This window comes from Vigna umbellata, chromosome 10 (genome assembly GCF_029865625.1).
Source record: "Vigna umbellata cultivar VRB3 chromosome 10, Vumbellata_1.0, whole genome shotgun sequence".
Taxonomy (NCBI): Eukaryota; Viridiplantae; Streptophyta; class Magnoliopsida; order Fabales; family Fabaceae; genus Vigna; species Vigna umbellata.
In genome coordinates this window covers 2928699-2954000 of record NC_142174.1, presented here as the reverse complement: position 1 = coordinate 2954000, position 25302 = coordinate 2928699, and the positions used below count along the sequence as shown (strand labels likewise).

At 32.1% G+C, this 25302-nt stretch overlaps 1 protein-coding gene and 2 pseudogenes across 1 annotated transcript; 2 read left to right on the top strand and 1 right to left on the bottom strand.

Annotated features, from left to right (window-relative positions):
- The first annotated feature begins 452 nt into the window (after nt 1-452).
- Nucleotides 453-10593, top strand: LOC148191640 (mediator of RNA polymerase II transcription subunit 15a-like; annotated as a pseudogene).
- A 2929-nt stretch (nt 10594-13522) lies between these two features.
- Nucleotides 13523-18202, top strand: LOC124842657 (uncharacterized; annotated as a pseudogene).
- Nucleotides 18203-21333: 3131 nt separating this feature from the next.
- LOC148191639 (cysteine-rich receptor-like protein kinase 19) lies at nt 21334-25044 on the bottom strand. The gene is made up of 7 exons (XM_088100678.1): nt 24160-25044; nt 23761-23877; nt 23240-23418; nt 22951-23161; nt 22449-22686; nt 22139-22289; nt 21334-21840 (listed from the first exon to the last, which is right to left on the bottom strand). Exons 1-7 carry the CDS (start codon nt 24974-24976, stop codon nt 21532-21534), a joined length of 2022 nt encoding a protein of 673 aa, XP_087956804.1. The 5' UTR covers nt 24977-25044; the 3' UTR covers nt 21334-21531.
- Between the last annotated feature and the right edge of the window lie 258 nt (nt 25045-25302).

Sequence of the window (25302 nt, the reverse complement as noted above, 5' to 3'; positions counted from 1 at the left end):
CCAGCCATCCGACCTCAACTACTCGGTCATTCGACCTCGACGTCTTAACCAAATTTGGCCTTCAGCATTTGGCCTCCAAGGTACGTGTTCAACCATCCGGCCATCCGGCCTTAGGGACTTACCCAAATTTGGCATCAGCCATCCCGCCATCCGACCTCAACCTTTCGGCCTCCGTCCTCACAGGTACTTAGTCACCAAAGGAATCCCGGTTGGCCTCACCGAAGGTCGGCGACTGTGGATCTTCACCAATGGAATCTTGGTCGACCTCACCGAAGGTCGACGACTGTGGATCTTCATCAATGGAATCCTGGTCGGCCTCACCGAAGGACGACAACTGTGGATCTTAACCAAAGGAATACTGGTCGACCTCACCAAAGGTCGGCGGTTGTGGATCTTCACCAAAGGAATCCCGGTCGACCTCATCGAAGGTCAACGACTGTGAAACTTCACCAATGGAATTCCGATCGGCCTCACCGAAGGTCGGCGACTGTGGATCTTCACCAAAGGAATCCCGGCCGGCCTCACCGAAGGTCGGCGACCGTAGATCGTCACCAAAAAATCCCAGCCAGCCTTGTCGAAGGATCAGAAGTGTATCCAACTCATCCGACAAAGGCAAGACTCGTTTTTCCAACCATCCCTCGTGATCAACGAATAGGGAGGACATACACAAAAACCACCGAAGAACATATCCCTATCAGGAAGGTCATGAACAAAACCCCTTCGTATAATAACATCATGCTCGGGCTTGGGGGACTTGTGTACCGTACGGTTCTCATTCTTGGTCGTACGGACCTCACACTTGGCCGTCCTCCCAGGTCGTCCACCGTTCTCCCATGGTCGTCCACCTAGGCCGTGCCAACTGGTAATGACTCATTAAGCCCTTAATGAAGATTAAGGCGTGATTGGGCCTTCATTAGGCCGACAAAAGGTAAAAGTCCATTACAACCAGTATAAATAAGAGTCTTAGGTATGATTTCTGGACCACGCAGCTCATTATACACACTACACGCATTATTTTTGGTGCCAAGTGTTCGGTCATTTTACTGACTTGAGCGTCGAAGTGCCTTTGACAGGTGTCCGTCCGCCCGGCTTGGAGAAGGGGGAGGGAGAGCAAGAAACATCTGTTCGTCCGGTCTTCAACACCCTATCTAGTCTTCTGTACAACCAAGAGTGTTTTAGCGGGAGACCTTCAAACCCACCAGAACAATTGTTATAAAAGATGCATTACTTACCTTTAACTATTTTCCATTACTAATTTTTATATTTTTACAACTACCTATTCTCTTTAAAAATTTCCTAAAATTTATTTATAAACATCCAAGTAAAATAATGGATCATGTATTTTTATTATTCTTAAAATTTAACACCACCTCTTTGTTAGAATTATATTATCATCACTAATCTTTAATTATTTTATTGAATAGAGTACTTATAAATCTATTATTATTTCACTCTATTTCTCTTAAAACGGCAATGATTTCTAATCATATTTTTCTCATGCATTTTTAGTTTTAATCTATAAAATATTAACTTTTAAAAAGGTATTTTTTTTTAATTTGAAATCACTATTTTAGTATAGAATAAGTGAATTTTATTGTTAGTCATTATAAAAAAAATCATTTCCATCCTTCAAATTTTAAAATAACTTTTTTGACATATAAACATTCATTTTAAGGAAAATAAATTATATTCATATAAGGGATATAAAAAAGATATTTTGAGGTGATGAGAAGGTGTTGTAGAGACTAAAGGGTTATCAAAACATAACTAACCCTTGTTTTCAATTTTAAATGTTGCTTCCACTTGACTTGCAATAATGGCTTTGGATCTTCTAGGCTAATAGAAATTAAGAAAGAAAATATTTCTTTAACTTCGTATTGGTTACATAATTTGATATTTTTCTAAATAAATTAGTTATTAGAACCTAATTAATTGAAATTTTTGGAATTTTGTTAGAAGACTGATCATTTTTTAAGTTTATACCAATCAAATTGTTACATTCTTCTTTTCGGGTCATTAATATTGAATTGTTAGTCTATCAGTTTGTAATAATTCTTGTCTTTTAACTAAATAATATATGTTTTTTCCTCTACTTTTGAACCAAAGGGACTAAATTTGACTAGTATAAGTTTCAATCTCCGTATATAAAAGAGAACATATGCTTATTTAATTAATCATTATACTTATTATAATTACATATACAGAAGTAAGCGCGTAAGTTATTTTTACAAGTTTTTTTATATATTTACAATTGACTAAATATATGTTTTAATTTTATGTTTTTAGGAGGAGAAAAAGAAGTAAGTGCAGAATGGCAGGAACAAATTTATCAGAAGGTAACATTAAACATTATACTTTGCTTTCATAATTTTTATATGTTAGCTATTGTCTATTAATTCAAAAATACGAGGTTAGTATTGAATATAAGCAGGCTAAAGGGGTAATTCGGTTCGACCCGGTTCGATTCATCACGGGTTGGTCACTTAGTGAGTCAACCTAACTCGATTCATTTATTAGCAAGCTAAAAAAATTTGAACCCGGCCTGATCCACCACGGGATGGTGGGTTAAATGGATTGATTCACTGACTCACTTAATTATAAGTTTTTTTTTAAAATAAAAAATTATAATTTTTTTTAATTCAAATCTATAACAATTCAAAATAAAAAAAAAAGCATACAATCCAAACGTGATCCAAAAATAAGCACAAAAGGTGAACAAATGAGTTTTTAATATTGATAATTTTTGTACACTTGTCCATTTATAATATTAGAGTCTTGAATAGATAAATCTATAATATTTTTTTCTCTTGAAACATTTTCTTTTATCTCATTTATAATATAATAAAAAAATGCTAACTAATAATATTTAAAAAAATAATAAATAATTAAATTAAATTAGGTGGATTGGTGAGCCAACCCGGCTCACCACGGGTTCAACCTGGATGAACTAAGTGAAAAACTAACCTACATAAAAAAATACATATTTTTTCAAACCTAACCCGGTTGAAACCGTGGTGACTGGGTTGTAGGTTAAAACTCATTTTGACATACTACTAAAGAAGGAACACTACTAGTTTTGAATATAATAGATGCAATACATTTTATCTAACAATTACGTTTTTTAAGAATAAATTAAATATTAATTTAGATACTAATATTTCATAGTTAGAACAAAATATTGGTAGTTAATATTAGAGATTAATTTAAATTATAATTTATAAATTAAATTATAATTTTTTATTCATAATATATATTATTTTAGATATTAATATCTTTAGTTTCTAAATTGATATTTAAATTAGTTATAATGATTAATTATTTTTTGTTTTTAAAAATAATTGTTATTTTGTAATTTTCTTATACGGATACACAAGAATAAGTTCAAAAAAATTTAGGAGGCTTTATTAAAAAGATTAATAAGATAATAAAAATTATAATTTAAAAATAAATTTCTAAATTTAAATTAGAACATGAATTAGAGTATGAAGCTTAATATTATATTATAAAAGGAGTCATACTTAAGAAAAATTAATATAAATAAGAAAATATCATAAATAAATAAATAAAAAGTGTTATAGAGAATATAGACTATGAGCACTTATTTCCTGTAATAACTTCCTATTACGAAAAATATGGTGTATTTTTCTTGTGTTATGTCCATTAGACTTTTTATAATCTAACACTAAATCATTTGAAGATGTAACACATCCTATGCCTGATATTTTATTTTAGAAGGTTTTGTATAATGAGACTTATTTATAAACATCTTAAATAAAATCATCTAGACTTACATGTAGATTTAGCAGCTGACAGGGTAGACTGAAGTTAGCTACGTGGCTTTGTGTGGGTAATACGTGGCAGTGAGAGGGTGATACGTGGCTGTGAGAGGGTAAATCAGAAGTTAGGGTTTGAGTTGCAGAGAAATTAGTAATTTGGGATTTCTTCTTGGTAAGAGTCCCCTCTCGCTTGCTTCACTTCCACCATTTATTTGAGAGTTATTGCTTTTGTTTTTTTTATTAACGTTATTCTTCATTCCATCGTCCATTTCCAAAGCACAATCAAAATTTCCTTCTGGGCACCTCAAAAACAGGTTCTTTGTTTTGTTTCTTTGGGTCCCATTGAGTTGTATCATCAAAAAACAAATTTCGGAGTAAAGCAGAAAACGAGTAGGATAAGGTAAGGCAAATTGGGAACCTGGAACAATAAAAAGGGTAAAAGAGTGATTGACTTTGAGATATTTGAATTGCTGAGTTTGCTTTGAGTTCAGTTTTCGAAGAGAAGGGGTAATATGAAGGGCAGTCGGGACATTGTTCTGGTGACCCAATCTTGATTTTACCTAATTGTGGATGGCGTTGTAACCCCAATGCGCGTGTTGGAGTCTGATTCCATTGCTTCGGTGAAAATGAGGATTCAGCAGTGCAAAGGCTTCGTGGTGAAAAAGCAGAAGTTGGTTTCCGATGGCAAAGAGATAGCCCGGATCAAGGAGTATGGTATCGTTGACGACAATGTTCTTCGCCTCTCTGATCTTCTAAGAAATCCCAAATTACTAATTTCTCTGCAACTCAAACCCTAACTTCTGATTTACCCTCTCACAGCCACGTATCACCCTCTCACTGCCACGTATTACTCACACAAAGCCACGTAGCTAACTTCAGTCCACCCTGTCAGCTGCTCCGTTAAAAACTTAATGTCGTTTCCAAAAAGGACTTGATTGCACACTTTTTACAAAAGATGGGATCACATTGAACTTCTAAAAAAAGGTGGGACCACATTGAACATTGGCCCCCTTTCTAGGGACCAAATGATTTTATTAGAATTTTAAATGTAAATCTAAGTCTCACATTGGATAAAAATAAGAAATAAAGTACTATGTAAAGGTGAAAACCCGTTAGTTCATTACTTTAAGGTTTTTGATAGAGAGTAGTGTCAATTACTTATATGATTGAACTCAGGTATCAAAAGTCTTATTGGCAAAGAGTTCTAGGTAAGTGTGTCTAATGTGAAGACTCATTACCTTAAGGTTTTGGATAGAGAGTGATATCAATTCTTTGTATATCTCTCAAATTTTTGCATCTTATAATAAAGTTTCATTTAAAAGTTATAGGAGGGAGGGTGACAAAGTCTAAGTTTCTTATCACATGATGATCCTGTAATTTTTCTTATGGACAAACTTAAAACAAAGATAATAGTTTATCAAAACTAAACTATATGTTATGATCAAAATCTTGGGTCATTTAGACTTTCTTTGTTTACAAAGACTATATTGTCTTTGATAGAATATTAAGATAATATCCTTTTTATCATGTGATTTAATGATTATACTAATTGAGTTTAACAATCTCATTCTTTTTTATTATAACAAATAATATTATTTTTTATTATAACAAATAATATTATTTTTTATTATAACAAATAATATATATCATTGCATATGGTGTTTGTAATGTTTGTCTTTCCCTTATGAGATGTTTTTGCATATTTTAGGCTCATTCTTTCATATTCTCCCTCATTGTATTTTGTTTGCCTCACTTGTTAGTTTGTATTTATCATCTCTTTAATTGAGTATTTTCTTTTAGAATTTCCATCTCTTTTATTATTTTAGACCCCACACATAAAAGACACCAACTTAATTTTTCATTTCTTAAACAATGCTATCCTTTTCCAATGCAACTCACCCATTGATTTTAAAAATTATTCTTTTTTTTATCATTTTCTTCAAATCTCGTTGTAAAAAAATGAAAATTTTCTTGTGAACATTTGAAGCTTTACTTTGATTCTGAAAGAAAGTCCATTGATTTTTGGAATTGTTGAAGGAGGTAAGGTGAGGCGAATTTCTTTTTATTTGGATCTTTTTACTTGCATTAAATAAGATAAGTAAGGTTAAAGTTAAAAAAGAGTGAAGATTAAACCAATATGTCAGTGAAGCTTGGAAAAATGAATTAAAAAAGTAAGAATACGAGGGAGATCATTGAAAAATGAAATCTATTTAATAAGTATTATTAATTTTTTGGTTCATTTATATTCATATTTTTGACATTTTTTATCCTTTTTTTAACATTTAATAAGTATTATAAATTTAGTTTTTGTTATTGATAGTTATAAACAAAGTTGAAGTGTTATGAAATGATAATGTAGTGACACCGTTATTGCAGATCCAAACTGTAAAATGCAAATATTTCACAAAACTCAACATTCTATACAAGGGTTTGAGTAAAAGATATGAGCAGGTAGACAATGTTTTCAAGTTTATGATTAATTTGAAAACTTTCATTTAGAATAACTAATGTTTTCCATTGCACTAAAGTTTCAGTCCCTTCCTCCACAACCAAAGACACCTGACGTGATAAAATGTGAGCATCATATGCGGGCATTGGAATTTACTTTTGCACTCTTCAAAGCAAGCAAAAGTGAAATTACTTCGGATTTCGAGCAAAGAGTTCATAAGATGGAAAAATATATACAAGTTATTGAGCAACATAAAATTGTTACTTCCAAATCAAAAAAATTTCAAGTTGGAGAGACATCTACAGAAAAAGTAGAAGAAGCACATATACAGAAACCAATAACACAAGTATTTGGCTCACATAACTCCTATTTTACAATGCCAATTTTTCAACAAGTGACAGACCAATTATTCACTTCATATCCACATGAAGGTATGATTCTATGCAATTAATATATTCATTATGTATGTTTATATAAGGGTTAATATTAGAAGTCTTACGTCGACTAGAGATAAAGCTAATTTATATTATATAAGTGGATGCAAACCTCACTTTACAAACCAGTTTTGTGAGTTGATTTAGGTTTAAAGTACACTTCTCAACAGTTAATAACAAATATTTTTAATCATTTTTATTTACCAGGATATGGAAATGTTATTATACAAGAAGGTATGATTCTATGCAATTAATATATTCATTTCGTATGTTTATACAAGGGTTAATGTTAGAAGTACCATATCAACTAGAGATAAGGTCAAGTATACAAATGGATGCAAACCTCACATTACAAACCAGTTTTGTGAGTTGATTTAGACTTAAAGTCCACTTCTCAATAGTTAATAACAAATACCTTTTATCATTTTTATTTACCAGGATATGGAAATGTTATTATACAAGAACAAACAAGTGGTGAAACCACACCTGTCATTAGCAATTCTGCAATTTTAGCCCCAGCCTTACTTGAAAACTGCAATAAAGTGAAAGAACATTTTCAAGATCATAGTTCCATTTGTGATGATTCAAGCCCTGCGATGCAACACTTGATTAAAGTGGTTAGATTACAATTCATTACATGATATATTTCATAATAAAGATTGTTATACACATACTGAAATGTTATAATTATGATATATTTATAGTTGACTTCCATATCAACAGAAGCCTTAGTGGCTTCTTGTGGAGAGATTGGAATGATATTCCATTTGAGTGATGACAAGTCAACACTTGAACCACTAAATGGTCAACCAATTGGTGTAATTGACTCAAACTCAAAGAAAGTATTTGTAACAGATTCACAAGCAAGATATTTGACTCGTAGCAAATTTGGTCCAAGAGAAACGAAAATTAATCGTTTTATTAATGCAACTCCTATAGGTGACAATGTTATGCAAGAAACTAATTCAGAGATACATTTCTCAAATTCAAGCATTATTCAGGTAAAATTCCTAAATGCTAATGAGCTATATTTATTTTCTAGTATGTTTATCGAAAATATTGTTTGCTAAAAAAATGCTTCATGTTCACATATATACTTAATTACATTTTTTTTATGACTTTTTTTATCTAATGCATGATTACAATGGGTGCCACATCATTTTCTACGCAAATATATTTTTATCATTTCAGTAAGCTCTTATGGAATGATATTGATGGTAATGTTTAGAATTAAACATTATTTATTTGATTTATTAATATCCATAGTTTAGAATTAAGCACTATTTATTTTATTTATTAATATCCATAATTTTATCAACCGATTCTTATGTATAAAGTTTATGTAATCATTATTTCATTTGAACCTGAGTATTGAAAAAGTTCATAGTAATATTTCTTAGTACTAAATTTGTATGCTAGAACAATAGTTTTTGAAATAACATGTTATTTTTAGAACAAGGATTGAAAAAAAACTTTTAAAAATGTTTTGAAAATTTTCATAATAGAACAATGATTAGACAATAAAAAAAATGATCATCTAAGGATTGGAAAACATCTCAAAAAAGTTATTGCAAAAGCTTTGAAATGACAACCAATACTTCATAAATGAAGCATTGCAACACTCACTTTTATACTTATTCCCTTACAATTGAGATGCATTCATTCCTTTACAATTTGTAAATGATTTCATTGATCAAATTTGGAATTCTTCCTTATTCAAATACATAAATTCATTTAAATATTCCTTTATCTTCTTCTAAGATAAAGAACAAGTATTTTTTACCAATAAGCTACTTCCGACTTTCTTAAGTATTTTATTATTGTCACTTTAAGCTACAACAAAAAGTTTTTTAGAGACTTACAAGGAGAACTGTCTGAAGATAGGATATCAACTATAAACATTTCTTGCTAGATTGAAACATACTTGTGAAAGTGAATGTTTTACAATAAATGTTATTCTCTCTATCCTTTATTAGATTATCTAGTGATCTTTCACTTAACAAACCTTTATAATACTATTGCAAGTAGAGCACTTAATATTGTGTAGAATCACTTAACATCTTGAGTCATTTCTATATGGTTGAGATTCCAAGTATGATAAAGATGGTTGAAGCTTGCAGACAAATCAGTATCCTTGTGTTAATGCTTTAGGAAAGGTTGGTAGCCTTTTTGCATACAAGGTTGGTAGTTCTTATGAATACCTTTTTATATATCTAAAAACTCTAAATTAAGCATACAAACTTAGAAAAAGTTGATCTATCGTGACAAAATCACTATGAGAATTCAAAACTTGCTTTTGATGAAGAAGAATGGACAATCTAGCAAATGAAATTTTCATTTATGATATCTATGTGACTTAATATCTAATGGCTTCAAGTAGACGTTGTCTAGACTATGTGTCTTTTATATACTTTGTATGTTTTCTAGTTGTTTTATTCATCATCTAGATTTTTGTATTTACTTTAGATGGTGTTATTATAGATGGTTTTGTGTTTGTGTTTGTGTTGGTTTGTCTTATTGTCTAACTGACGACTTGTTTATTATGATATATACTTATTATAATTATGATTAGCACTTAAAAAACTAATGTTATCAAATTGTTATGCATGATCTATTTTATTATAGAAAAAGTAATATCTTAGAAATTATCAATGATTTGTAATTTAATGTGAAGAATATTATTCTCATAATTGGTAAAAAGTCTTGTTATTCATATTTTTATATTCATATCAATATTATTTTTCTACAACTTCCAATATTTTATTGTTTGTGTTATTAGAATCGTGAGCTCACCTTATTTAGGAAATTTTATCATTTTGCATATGTATGATGAAAAAAAAAGAAATAAAATTTTCAAAATATAAAATTAAGCTATTCAGATCTTAAAAATAATGATTTTGAGAAGTCATATGAAAAAAAATTGCACATATTAGATTGAAAATAGGTTTTTAACTCATTGAAAAACTTATTTTATTTATTTTTTCCTTTCCTAAGAGTGTTTATAGATAATTTTATCCAAATAAACCTTTACATTTTTTTCTTAACTCTCTGCATCACTTCATTACTTTTTTGTGCTTAAAAAAAATGAAAATTACCAAAATACAATGCTATAGTAAGAATTAATATGGTTATGTGTGTATGTAAAAAAATAACACATTGATAACTTTTGTAGGAAAATCATACTCTTTCAGAAGAAATAAAGGAGATAAACAAGCAACTAATAGACACAGAGGTAGTCATTGACAAAAATAATAAAATCTTTCCAACTACCACTGAAGCACAAATTGCAGTTGGTGGTGAAGGATTAACTGTCAAATTGTTTTTCAATTCAGTGACTGTTAATCTAAACCCAATGCATGATTTTCACAAAAAGGTGAAATTGATTTAAGTTTAATTTTATACATAACCTTAATTTGCTTTGTTTACTTCCTTTTCTTAACTATAATATTGATCATGTAGCCAATAATCAACCCACTTTGGTTGCACATTCCAAGAAGCTACCCAAATTGCTCAATTGTTATTCTAGATGAAACTCCATCAGAAACCAGGTTTGAAAATTGAATTATTTTTTTTTCTATTTCTATTTTTTTTAACATATTATCAAGATATTTTTTAGCAGTTGATTTTATTATAATTCTATTTCTTATGCCACATTGCATTGTTCAAAATTTCTATTTAAAAACTCAAAATTCTTAGTTTCTCTTCTGTTTTTTTCATTTTGAACAGCAAGGGTTTAGATGATTTATCAATTAAAGCCAAGTTGAAGTTAAAACTTTCTCTTAAATTGCTACGTGAACCTTTGTCACTAAAGGATATTGCAATGTCATGGGATCATTGTGCTAGAGAAACAATATGTGAATATGCACAACTTCATGGTGGTGGAACCTTCACCTCAAAATATGGAGGATGGCAGAATTGTCTTCATGATAGTTAAAGAAGTTTACATATTCTTATTAATCAACTTCAAAATTCTCAAAAATCTTTGAGATATCTTTTTATTCAAGTACTTCAACGATGAAGAGTTATTTCTATCAAATATGATACTCTTGAGATATACTTAAATTTAGGCTTTTACTAATAATTTGTTTAAATCTTATTTTAATAGTTTTGGATTTTTTAGTTTGATTTAATAAAGATAAAATAGGAATACATAATTATGATTTTCGGTTTATCTAGGTATAATATTATTTTATGATAGATTAAGCAGATTTTAATTTTAAGATAATTGATATTTTATTTTTAGTGTTTATTTTTATTTCCGTAATATTGTAAGTATCACGGTTATTTAAAACCCTTCAATTATCAATAAATAGTATACTCAATTTCAGGAAAATATTTGAGTATGTAAGATAAGATTTTCATAACAGATACAATATGTTAGATGATAAGTTGTTTGAGTACATTGATAACAAAACCTAATTAATTTAGTTTGAAATCAATTTTTATACATTATAAGAAGTTTAGAAGTTGAACATGTTCATTTGTAATAACTTTATATTCAAATGTTTTAAAATTTATTCTAATTTCATATAATAAGGTAATTATTACTTAATACAATGTTAATATAACGATAAAGCTATTGACTAAATTATAAATGATTAAATTATTTGCAATTCATATCTATTAGTAACTCTCTTCAAAAATCTCTGTTAGTATCTTTAAGTTCCATCATACATTCTACCACATTTTTACTAAAAATAAAATTTTTATACATCACTTTTAAGTACGTCAATGTTAACAATTTTATGATATATCACAATATGTAATTAATCTGTAGGCTCTTGATGTATTTGAATTGAAATAATTTTAAAAAAAATCACAGTCCATTTAATAATGTAATTGTTGTATAAAAGTTATTTAATTATTAAACAATAAACTAATGTAAAATTTAAAAATAAAGTATAAACTTTTAATGATATAAACAAATGTTTTTTAAAGCTAATCTGACTCATAATTATTAGATTATGTGTTGTTAATTATAATTTATTTTTTTGATTTTCAAAGTACCTGGAAAACTGAAAAAGCATAAAATAGTTTAATTGTCTAACTCTTTTTAATGAAAACATTTTCATAATGTTACCACGCATAACAATATTTGAGAGAATGATAAAACTTTGTACATTGATCAAATATTTTTATTTTTCTCTTAAAACTCACATTAGACATGATTGTGAACTTCAAAAACCTCAATTAGGTGACACTCTAAAATTTAATAAAAATATATAATAACATGAAACAATCCATAAAAAAAGTAAATACAAAAACATAAAAATAAAACAATAAAAGAATGAGACCAAACTAAATTTGTGTTAAAAAACATACATAAAAACTTCTTTATAAAGAATTAAAAAAAAAAACAAAACAAAAACAAATTGATCTCCATTATGAAAATAAGGTTATAATAATTTTAAAATGTAATCCAAGTATATATCGCAATCAATATATACTATTATAATGTTCTAAATGCACACATAGGTTTAATATAATATATTATTATTACATTTTTCAATTGAACTTTTATTAAAACAAACTGGTCTTCCTTAAAAATTCTTTTTTTAGTAACATTCTAAGTGAGTGACTGAACGAGAATGACGGATAGGCAAAGACTTTTCCTTTTCTACAACATTTTTTTGTAGGTTAAATTTGTAATTCAAAACCAAATAAAAAAAATGAATTTGGTTTATTTCGCTAGACTCGGACCTTCAACTAATTTTTGAGTGAGTCTTCTTCTAGTTTTTTATGCGAATCAAGTTTACTATTTTTCTCTTTTCTTCATATGATTTCCATTTTCATTGTTCATCCTAGAAACTCCCACATTTGACCCTGTTATGTTTGAATTTGTGCCATGTGTAGCAAAGACAAATAGACAAGTGGAAATATTGATGAAGTTTGATATTATAAAATATTGCTATTCAGTTTATTTATGACAAGTCATGTATTGAAAGAAAGACAAGCAACACCAGAAAGCAAAAGGAAAACACACTAACAACAACATAGGTATGCTTCTGTGATCTGTTGAAGCTTGAACAATGTAGATTGCTCAGTGATCTGGGAATTTATTTTGTTGATGGGTGTCTTGGTTTTTTCTCCATCTTGTTCTTGTGGTGTGTGTGAATCTTTTGGTGTGTTGGAGTGATGGAACTGGGTTAAAGTTTGGATTTTGAAGATGGTATTCTTAAACCCATGTCTATTTTTTCTTTTTCAGATGGTTATGATTATGCTTTTAGAGGGTAGAGAAACAAGAAGATGGGGTTGTTCATGGTGCATTGTTTGTTTGATGGGCTAGTTTGATAGAGAAAATGAGGGTGGAATGGCTGTGAAACGCAGTTGTTAAAAATCTATTGAAATGAGTACTGGAATAGGGTTCCTAAACCATTGACCTAGAAGAATCAAAAGAACAACTTTGTTATTAGAAATCATATGGCAGTGCATTGATAAATCATAGCACATATTTATGCATTCCAATGAAAAAGCTTTCCACTTTAAACTTATTAACAATGCTCTCCATTCCCCTTAACATTTGTCTTTTGAATATCTATATTATGGACTGTTTTCATGGTTTAAATCTGTTCACTTTCTAACACTAACTGCAAAATTAACCGTGTCATCATCGTTTAAAACCATCTTGGTCTATTCATTCATTTTTCTATCTTTTAGGTTTCAAATTTTCTTTGCATTGATGATTTCGGCTGTGCTTACCTCTTATTCATCTGTTTAAATTGTCGAGGGAAAGCTAGTATCAAACTCTTGAACTTTTTCATTAATTTGATGTGTTTTGATTAGCTTTGTTTTCTAACCAAAAAATTAAGGACCTAAAGAAAGGATTGATGATGCTAACCTTATTTCTGGGGTTTCTAAGTTGTAACTCTTCAACCACTTTGCTTCTCAATGATTCTTCCATTTTCCAGATTATGTATTTTTTTGGTTCAGTACTTGTAGAAGGAAGTAGACATTTAATTTCTCTATATATAAGTGGCAGGAGTAGAGCAAGACGTCGAAAACTGAATAGATGTCTCCAGTGAAATTGAAATCAAAATCTAAGGCTGGTAAGGATCAAAGGAACACCACTCCAACTACATACTGGTACCAGTAATCATGGAACTGATCTAACTGGTACTTCTGCTACTGCATATAATCCATTTTCAAGTGCATCATTTCCTTCCCTGGAAACAGCATTAGTTTCTACTTTCACTCCAACCAATGGCAACAATCATTTTCAAAAGATAGATGACACATATGAGCATCCAAGTAGTCTTCAAGGGACAGTGTCAGAGTGTGACTCGGTTTCTAACAATGGCAGCTGCTCTGGTGAATCAGAAGACCCTAAAGAGAAAGTGAGAAAGTCTTCCTTTGGGCAGGAGGGTGTTCCAGGATCTGAGAACGAAAGAAGGGAGAAGATTCGGCTTAAGAACGAGAGGAAACACCAGCGCCAGAGGGAAAGGAGAGCTCAAGAACTGCATAACCGATGTTGTGGCTATCTGATGTCAAAGAAACTAGAATCACTTGCACAGCTCCTGGTGGCAATGGGGTTCTCTTCTGATAGAGCAATGTTGGCCTTAATGTTAAATGATGGAAAGATAGAGGAATCAGTATCATGGATGTTTGAAGCAAGTGAAGCTCACACCAAGACTACTTCCAATGTTGGAGTCAGGGCTAATTTGAAAATTGATGTGAGTGAGGAGCTTGTGCAAGTATCGGATATGGAGGCAAGGTACAATTGTTCTAAGCAAGAAGTTGAAAGGGTAGTTATTGCCTGTGAAGGGGACCTTCGTAAGGCAGAAAATACTTTAAAGTCTCAGAAGCAAGAATCTTCAGTAAGCCAACTAAAGCCAGAACAGTCTGCTAAAATCAGTGACCTGATGAGATCACAGCGGCTGCCATCTGTTTCAGTTTCAACCCAGCAAAGACAAACGGGTGAAGGTGATTTCAAGTATTCCAGAGTAGGTAGTTCAGCTTCTGTGTTCCCAGATCCTCAAAGCAAGAATCTTCTGTATCATCAAATGGCTCTGCCAGTTAAAAGATGGGTTGTTTCAGGATCAAGCCCTTCTGCTACGTATGCTATGGCACCCTCCACACAAGTATCATCCCCATCTGTTAAAATAGAGGTTCAGCTTAGTTCCTTTGGGAATAAAGGGAGAATGTTCCACCAAGGAATGGATAGGGACCCAGTAGTCATGATGCAGCAGCATCCACTATTTAGAAATGGTAAGCAAGACCCTATTTCTAGGGGAAATGCCTCACCTTCAGGGACACGAGGTTTGTATGCAAATAATTATCCAGCAGCTGAAAATGTAAGGTCAAATAGGATGTTTCTACAAAACCACATCAGAGGAAGTGTGGCTAATGTGAACATGGACCAGTTTTACCAAGCTTATTATAAAGACCATCCCTATGTGTTTGGACATGTAGATTCCTCATCATCTGGGGTGGGGCTTTTTTGTAAGCCAATGCATACTTCATCACCTTGGCCTTCAATTCGGTTGAGCACAAATGCACCTTCACCTTCTCTTACAGTTCCACCTTCCCTTGGACTATTTTCTGGTCAGACTGGAGCAAGAGCATTCAGCTCACATTCACATGTGGATTGGAACACTGGTGGCATGATGCCAGAGTTTGACTACACCAGAGTTGACTGGACTTTGGATTGCACTTCCTTGTCTTCTAAACAAGGTGGATTGAGGTTAGGGATCTCAGCAAACATTTCAGGCAACAGAATGAGCAATTCATGCATGGCAGGGCTACAAAATGTTTGCATGAGTAGGAACACTTCATCCTTCAGTGGTTTGAGAGAGTGGACATCCCCTTTTGAAGGGAATGACATATTCAGTCTTCCTAGGAGCTTTGTTACCTCTCCTCCTCTCATGAGACTGTAGGACTCTTGAGTCTTCTATAATTGCTGCAATGGCTATCTTCATGGATTGTTCTTGTTTTCCAATGAAATGCATCAATTACTTGCTAGTGGCTTATGTTCTTTTGTGCCTTGTTGCTGAAACCAAACTCTTGTGTTGTGCCCTCTTAAAAAAGACAAAGCTTCTTTCTAATTAAATCTAAGCTATGTTGTTTCCAATACATTTTACAAACTAGATTCACAGCAGACATGAATTGTTTTTTCAACCATTCTAGTTGTTCACCAATGGGAGTTGATCTAGCAGAAAAGATTAGTCTATTCTTTTTAATTTTCTTAAAGAAAGGTACTTTAAATAAAATTGACTCGGCAAAAGTATATGGGAAAAAGAATAGAAAACATATATTACCAAAAAAATGTAAATATTAAAATTTTATTTTCGTAACATAACATGTATAACTACCTAAGATAAACTTGATTATTTAGATTATCAAAATAAAAGGATAAATGGAAACTAGAATAGATAGAAAACGTGTCTGTGAGGTCATGCAGGCATAAAATCGATTCTTACGTATGAATCCAAAGAACTTCGGTACCTTCATTGTGTCCAAGGTGAGACACCTCAAAGGAGAATGAGTACCCAATTCATCACTCTACGCCCCCCACCAATTCCCAACATCACAAACCCAAACACCAGAAAAAGACCAACACCAAATAATTTTTATCCCTTCCCATGTCTACAGACATCCTTCAGTCGTACTCTTAGAACTCTGCACTTCCCTCAAAGAGCTTCACCAGATCCTCCTCCTTGTCATCAAAATCGATTTCTCCGACGAGCACTTTTTCCAGACCAAGCTCATCAGCTTGTTCTGCAAGTTCAGCAGCATCACTGAAGCTGCACGTGTCTTTGAGATTGTGGAACACAAGCTCGACGTGCTTTACCACACCATGCTCAAAGGGTATGTGAAAAACTCAGCTTTACGTGATGCCCTGAAGTTTTATGGTAGGATAAGGTATGATGAGGTGAGTCCTATGGTGTATGACATCACCTATAGACCTGTCAAATAAGCTCACATCATATCAAATAAACTCTCATCATACGACGGGTTAGGCCACAGGATAAAAAATTCTTTTATTAAAAAAGTTCAAAGAGCCAAATATTCCCAAAGAAGCTCTGTGGGTTAGGACTAACACAGGATTATTTTTTTAGGATGAAAAAAAAATATAAACCCATTTAAAAAATTTGTAATTTCATAACAGTGAAAGGCATAGGATTGTGAACTTAGAGTGAATTCTTTTGTAATTTCATAGCAGCTATAGGGAAACGTGGTATGATGTGATAGGATTAGCGTAAGCAATAAGAGTTAGTACAACTGGTTAGTAAAAATTAAAGCTGTTAAGAAAAACAGGTGAGTAAAAACAGCAAATGAATATCAAGTAACCTATCAAACTAGCCTATGAAACTGCAAATAAAAATTCAAAACAGCTATACTACTTTACTTCCTAAAAATAGCAAATGGAATTTAAACTATGATAACGATGATCTAAAAAAGAAAAAAATAAAAACAGTAATCAGCACGAGAAAGTATAAAAAGTTAACCAAAAAAGCAAAAAGATTTAGAACATGCTATATCAGAATTGCACATTGTCCTCCATGTCAAAGGGGATCAGAACTGAAACAGCAAATAAGTAAAGAAAATAAACTGAACTGAACAATTGTTTTGATACAAAGAGAATAGAAAGATTGAAATGCTTGGCAGCAACTGGTCCTGACTCAAACTGTTCTTCAACTTTGCTCTTAATTCTGACGTGATGTCCTGGCCTAAACCTTCACAAAACTGCTATAAACCAACCAACCATGCTAAAAAATCATCTCATTATTGGTCGTTCCTACAAACAAACCCATTATGGATAATGATACTTCCACACCCACAAAGTAACAAACTTTTGACACCGTCACATGTCGTCTTGTTAGTGATCCATTTGTCAAATAATAAGAAAAAACAAAATGACGTGTAAATGAATTGAGATAGAAGTTGAAAATGGCGGTTTGATTTTGGCATTCAAAATCAGATTTGGGATTCAAAAAACCTAGAGAGAGAAGAAGCCCAGGCCGTGGAGAAGAGATTTTTCACTTCGACGGTAAACCTGCGCCGTTTACCGTTTCACCGGAGGACATTCCAGCGCTGTACCGCCGATCGAAACATGCCCAGGCCACCGAAAACTTAGTCGTTCCGCCGTCGTGCCCTGCGTTTCGCGACTCCAAAGCTTTTGTTCGGTGCGCATGAGTTTTTTCCTACATTTTTTTCGATTTAGTTATTTTTGGTGTTCTATGGTTTGTTTTTCTCATGTATTTAGGTTGAATGAACCGTTCTAGGATGTGAGAACTTTTTTCATTGTTTCATTACAGAGACCTTTTTTGGGTGGTTTTATTTTTTAAATATTGATTAAGATTTTTTTTTTGGGTTGTTTGCTATATGGGTTCCGTGATTTTAAGATAGTTCACTTGTGTGGATGCGTTGGTATAAAAATTATTTTAGAATAATTCAATGTTTTAATGATTGATTTCCCGAATTGTAAAGCCAACTAGTGTTGATATATTTCTTTAAATTTTAAAAAGTTTGTCGAACTTTTCGTTAAAGATTTTTTCATTGATGTTGTATTTTGGTGCTTACGTTTTACAATGATGGATTTCTTTAAGAAGAAAGTCGTACCAAAGTAAGTAAATGTGATACATTGTAAATGTCATTGTTGGTAGGGAATCGTTCCTTTTTCCTTCTACTAGAGAACTCATTTGTCATTGTGTGCAGTCAAATTGACTAAATTTTAAAGGAAATCATTTGGACGTTTGCAATAATTTTATTCTTGCCCAGTATTGGTGAATATAATTTGAACATTACAATGTCATTGACTTCACATTACTTATTGCACAAGACCTGCAAAGTACCTTTGGGAATTTTAATGAAGAACAGAGCATTCACAGAGATTATACTCCTTGGTTATAAGAATGACAGTGCAAAGTTTTAGTTTTTAAGACTCGAAATTCAATAAAGTTTGGAAAATGATGAAAGAAATTTTGCACTCAATATGGCTTGAAAGAAAGAGACGTTCTAGTTTTTGAGGTTGATGACCATTGGAAAGAATGAGAGCAGAGTGAAGTGATTGAAGTTAAAAGGATGAGAGAGGAGCAAAGAGCGAGTGTGGAAGTGAAGGCGCGTGGCAGGAGAGAGAAAAAGATGAACAAGATAAAGAAAAGGCTGGATTGTAGAGGACGAAGTAAGCATTTAAGCTTTAGATATAAGATAAAAAATTTTATCAGTAAGCTAGTTAAAAAAAAAGAATAATCAAAATATTTATCATTTACACAGCTCGTTATGCGAATACACAGGCAGTACCTCAAACTACTCGCTCAGTGACCCAGCTCGCTGAGCAAATAAAACTCCCAGTGGTACCAGACCCCAACCTCTCACTGAGCGGCCCAATTTGTTGTGCGAAAGTTCAAACAATGATACAGACTCTCAACCTTCTCGCTGAGCGACTCCTCTCTCTCAGCGACTCCTCTCGCTCAGCGAGTCTGCATAATTCTACAACACGAAAACTGCAAAATTTGCAACATGCAACAACTTGACTAAAAGGAAACAACTTTCCCAACTTCTAACCATCCTAGATTGTTTTATACACCTAATTATACTCCACCAAGGGTGTCTAGACCATTTTAACCACAACCTAAACAAATTGATCTCAAGATCTCACCTAAAAACTTACAAAAAGTCAACTTAGAGAGTGAAATTGAATTCTACCATTTGTAGCACAATTTTAATTAATTTAGAGGCTCTAACAAGTCCCAAATGACTTGTCATTACTCTCCAAACTAACCATTTGCACACAGAACTCAAAATTCAAGTTTTCACTACTCCACTTCTTCAAAACAAGTCCTAAAGTAATGTAAACTATGCCTATACAACACCACACCCTCTTAGAACATATTTCAACCATTTTAGATGCTATAACATAACATAACTCAACTCATACTCAATCTCAACTGTACAGAAACAATTCACTAACCATTTCTTACCATTTTCTCCATCAAGAACACATTTCTAGACCAAAATACTCTACTATCAAAGTTACCCTTTTCTTTCAACAATTTCAATTAACACCAAATCACTTCAACAGTGTCGTCAATTTCAACATCTCATACACACATACAAACATATTCATCATTCATATCAACTACTCATCATCATAAAATCCATCAATTTCACTACAATACCTAAATTATCACAAACACCAAATTAACATTCACATCCAAACAATTTTGTCTCCACATACCATCAAATTACACAACATACATACATTTGAAAGTAATTAACTAACTTCCCTTACCCCTATCCAATTTGCACAACTAAATAAATACCCCAACCGAAGCTTGTACCACAATGAAACTTTAGACAAATCTACAAATCACCGATTGGTGATAGAAAACCAACCTTAGAACCTAAATGGAGTCAAGAATTAAAGGAAATGACTACTTGACACATGCAAACAGAATTTCCTTGCATGAAGAGTAAAGAAATCACTAAGAAAAAGGAAACGAAATTTCCCGACTCAAATCACGAAATTGATTGGTTGGAATGATAGCCTTTGACGTTACGATCGCCTAGACACCTCCTGATTGTCGAACAAATACTCCAAGAATGAGAAAAGTTAGAGAGAAGTGAGAGAAAGAGAAGAGAATAATGTTAGAGACATAAAAGTATTTTAGATAATGTTGTATTTATATCCTAAGATTATTTTATAATAAAATACTCTCTCTCATTATTTTAATACACCTATTTACTCTAATACTCTATTTTCTAGGTTCTTATAATAATAAAACTAAAAGTAGTAATAATAAAATAATTATAATAATAATAATATAAAATGTTATTCAATATATTATAAAATATTAAATCATATTAAAATAATAAAATAATAAATTAATTATTTATTAATTTTAAATTAAAAGTAAAATTTTAAAAATATGTTAATAGTTAATATATTTTCGATGGTTTTCGAAACGTTTAAGCAGTTTTTGAAAACTTTTTTAACTTTTTCAAAAGTTTTGGAAAATCGTTAAAGCTTTTAAACGATTTTTGAAAATCGTTTAACATTTTTAATATATATTTTTGTAGAAATTATTAAAGAATAAAATCAAAATTAGATTTTTAAGAAATCGAATTCTAACATATTTTTTGTGAAAATTTTGAAATAAAAAGTTAGAATCCGATTTCCCTCTTAAACCTAATTTTGAACTGTTACAAAACCGTGTTATTCACGTAAATATTAGCTACATTATGCTATTCGTAAATTAAAAATAAAACCATGTTATATAAGAAAAAAATCACGGTTATGCTTTCAGAGTTGGGTTTGAGTCTATGGTTAATATTGGGGCAGCGATGCTGGACATGTACTTCAAATGTGGGTGTGTGAAGAATGCAAGGTTGGTGTTTAAGGGGATGAGTGGCAGGAATGTTGTTTCATGGAATACGATGATTAATGATTATGAACAGAATGGGGAATCTGAGGAAGCGTTTTCGACTATTTTGAAGAAGTTGGATGAAGGGGTGGAATCAACGTTTTCTTGTTCTATTCGAATATTTCTTTTTATTCCTTTTTATGTTATTTATATTTTGTTCATCACTGAGTAATATTTCTATACTCAATATTTTGTTGGATAAAAGTAAAATATTGTGTTGTAAAATTTGATAATATATGTTCTAACCAACGAGAGGAAATAAATGCATAAAAGAAGAGAAATACATTAAACAAAGCAAAGATAGAGGCATTTTTAAGTTAATTATGAAAAATATTTCATACATACATGAAACTAATTATTAGTATCATAAAAGTATTGTATTATAATACAACTCCTGAAAACTCAATCACTTTTATACACCAGCCAAAGAATCATGTCATGTATTACTTTTCTGTGTGTTCCAAAAACTTGATTATACACATTTCTTGCAGCCTATCTATTACGATTCATCACCTTGGTATCACTTCAGAGACTGTTATTTCATTGAGAGAGTAATGCATAGAAGTGTTTGATGAAGATTCTCTTTCAATGGCTGCTCTTCCAACAGAAAATGCAGGGCGTGTGGGGCAGGGAAGACTCATCGTGTCACTTGCAAGCATATGAACAACACTTGACATTGTTGGTCTATCTGCTGCATCTTCTTGCACACACAACAGTCCAATGTGCATACACTTCACAACTTCACTGTGTACACTTGATTTTTCTATTGATGGATCCATCAATTCCAACCCTTTGCTTTCACACCAGAGGTTCCATGCCTACGATAGTAAATGCAGATGATTTAGATAGAACCACTTGAAGAAAATGAAGAGAACATAAGGTTAAACAATAGAGAAATTCTAGGAGTGAATTTGTTTCAACCAAGAGCAAAAGTATTATTAGTACTCTTCTTATAATGGATATTTAAGGAAGCTTTAAGACTAAAACACAGGTAAAACCAACATAAAACATTTGTCTTATGCTAGAGTAGGTGACAACAAACATTTTGGGAGTAAAAGCATATCATGTGCATGTACCATGAAGATATTTGAACATAAACATAAGTTGGAAACATACATATACGAGAAGGCTTTGGCCTTTGTCTGACTGATAGAATTTACTGCTCATTTTTCCACTGATGATCTCTAGCAAAAGAACACCAAAGCTGAAAACATCTGACTTCACTGAAAACAAACCTTCCATAGCATACTCTGGAGCCATGTATCCACTGCTCAAAATCAATGTAACGGTAAGCTTTATCAATATCATGTAAATTCAGCAAGAGGAGAAGGCTAGAAAATGAATTGTGATGCTATGTGGCAATTCATAGTTACATATTCATGTGAAGAATTTGGTACACAATTGAAAGAAGGAGAATGGTTCATACTATGTTCCAACAACTCTAATTGTGTTGGCCTGCCTCTGGTCTCCTCCAAATGTTCTTGCCAATCCAAAGTCTGAGATTTTAGGATTCATTTCATGATCTAGCAAAATGTTGCTTGCTTTCAGGTCTCTGTGAATAACCCTTAATCTTGAGTCTTCATGTAGATATAAAAGCCCTTTAGCAATCCCATTTATAATGTTTAATCGATTTTTCCAATCCAGATGGACACCCTTCTTGGTATCTGAAACGCAATTCTAAGAAATATGATCACAATATTCAAAAACATGCCATTCAAAGTGAGAAATATGACTACATCCACAGCAAATATGAACTAGGTAGCAAAATGTTGTGTTGGTGTTTGTGCATGAACTAACTTCTATTATATGTAATCAAACTCAGAAATTTATATCGGAATATATATCAAGATCTTCTGCCAAATTGCTGATTTATTTCAACGATGAGAAATGAAATAATGAACAACTGGGTCATTGTTTTGGAGTCATACCAAATAGGTGGAAATCAAGGCTTGAATTTGACATGAATTCATAGACTAGCAGCTTTTCATTTTGCTCAATGCAGCCAGCCAACAGTCTCACAAGGTTGCGATGCTGCAATTTAGCAATCAATATTACTTCATTCTTGAATTCCTCCCCACCTTGAACTGATGTTTTCGAAAGCCTTTTAACAGCAATTTGTCTTCCATCTGGTAATATACCCTAGAATATATTTCAAATGTATAAGTAAGTGGAGAAACCAAACAAGTAAACATCATGTCTGATATCCTAATTCACTACCTTATAGACAGGTCCAAATCCACCTTTCCCCAGTTTTTGTTCATCAGAAAAATTGTTTGTACATTTTAGAATAGTACTCAGAGGTATCATAGGAAGGTCAGTGTTCATACTCTCCTCCTTTTCTGTTTGTTCTTGTGAAAATATTGAATTTAGTCCCTCCTCTTGTATAGTTTGTTTGTCTGCAAAGATGAAATTATCAGACATAAACAGGAAGTGATAGATAGCCTTGGCTGAGAGAACACTTTGAGTTATGATATGATTGGAACTTTATTTCTAGAAACACTTGCAAAAGAAGAAAATAAGAAATCAAAAATCTTTTCCACAGACTAAAATTAGCTTATAAATAAGTTAAACATCAACTTTTTTTGTAGTTAACAGGATAAAGCTTTTACAAATTAGTTTAACATATGTACATAAACTAATTCTAGTTTGTGGAAAAGCTTTATCTCATATTTCTTATATCAATTTTCTTCTCCTACAAGAGTTTCTGAAGAGGTTTATCCAACGTTCTTTATGCTTACCTTTTTTCCTTTTCAAGTAGCAGTAGTATATGCTGATAGCCAATAGAGCTAGTACTACAATTCCAGCTATGACAATGATTACTATAGGCCACCACCTTCTGTTATTCCCATCTGTGGCTGCATTATCTAGAGAAAAAGAAAGTTTAATGTGTAAAATGGTGAGAAGTGAAAATATTTTTATTTCAGGCCTTATAAAAACTCAGGATCAAACTAGCCCAAAGTTGTTGGGGAGCAAGGGGTATGAATTTTGAAATCTGTGACAAGATAATCTTCAACAGAAGATGTTAATAACAACACTTTAACCATCAATCCAAATTTAAGGAAATGAATTTTCACTGATCTTATAAACCGTAGCAAATGAATGTGTCAGAATGAAGGTGAAAAAAACTGAACTCATACCTTGCTGAGGTGGTGGTGCAGAATCAGTACCATTCAAAAAGAAAGGCTGAGTTTCATACATAACTATACAACTTGGAGAAAAGATACGCCACACCTTCTTCTCCTGACAGCAATTGTCAACATCCTCAAGCATATTGCTCAAACATGTTCTGCATTCCTCAGCTGTAATGTCTCTGCTGCACTGCACCCAACCATACCTTCTCTGAGTGCCATTTATGTTGAACATATGTGTTCCAAACTTCAAGGGTGCCTCTGACCCTATTTGTATCAAACCATTCATCAAAACCTGAGCATCACTGTCAAACTCTCCAGCACTAGTAGAATTCTGCGTGGCATCAAACATGGGAATCCTTGGCGTAAGGGTGAGATTTCCAAAGAAATTCTGGTTTGAGTACCTCAGAAGACAATAGGGATACCAGAGAATAGCAGAGGCATTGTTGGGGCAGTGCTGCATGAGCAAGATGCTAGAGTTTTGGACACAAGTGTTGCAAAGGCTGGTGTTCACATCACCACGGCAAAGGTAGAGTCCATAAACCATGTCTTGATTAACACCTGAAGTTCTATTCCCAAAACCATTGCTGGTAGCAGAATCAGATGAGAGGGAAGTGAACAAATTGTCGAGGTTGGTTTGGTAAGAAGCAGAGGGAGGAGCAGAAGATTGGTCCAAACAAGCATATCTATAATCAAGTGGTTGCTGTGAGTTGCTGCTGTTCTGAGCAGCAACAAAGCAAACAACGAGGTATACCAGTTTGATGATGAATAACCACTGATAGATCATTCTTCTTTTGCTGCAATCACCACTGTGTATCATCAGCATAATTATGTGAGGAGTGCTTCAGAGGCCTAGATTTCGAAGTTATACATCATCAATTTGTCAACCGTTTGACATTTGCTCATTTTCATGTTCTTAGCTTGTAGCATCAACTTTTTGACCCTCCAAAACGCAAAGTGTGAAACCCATATAGTATTAGAAAAATTCAAAAATTGGTTAATACTAAATTAACTTTATAGAAATTGTTCGGGCTTAATTAAGTATCAAATTTTATAATTTATGTATTTTCAATTGAATTTTTATTATATTTTATGTTTTTTATATTTTTATTACATTCACACTGGTAAAAGTCAAAATAATAAAAATCACTC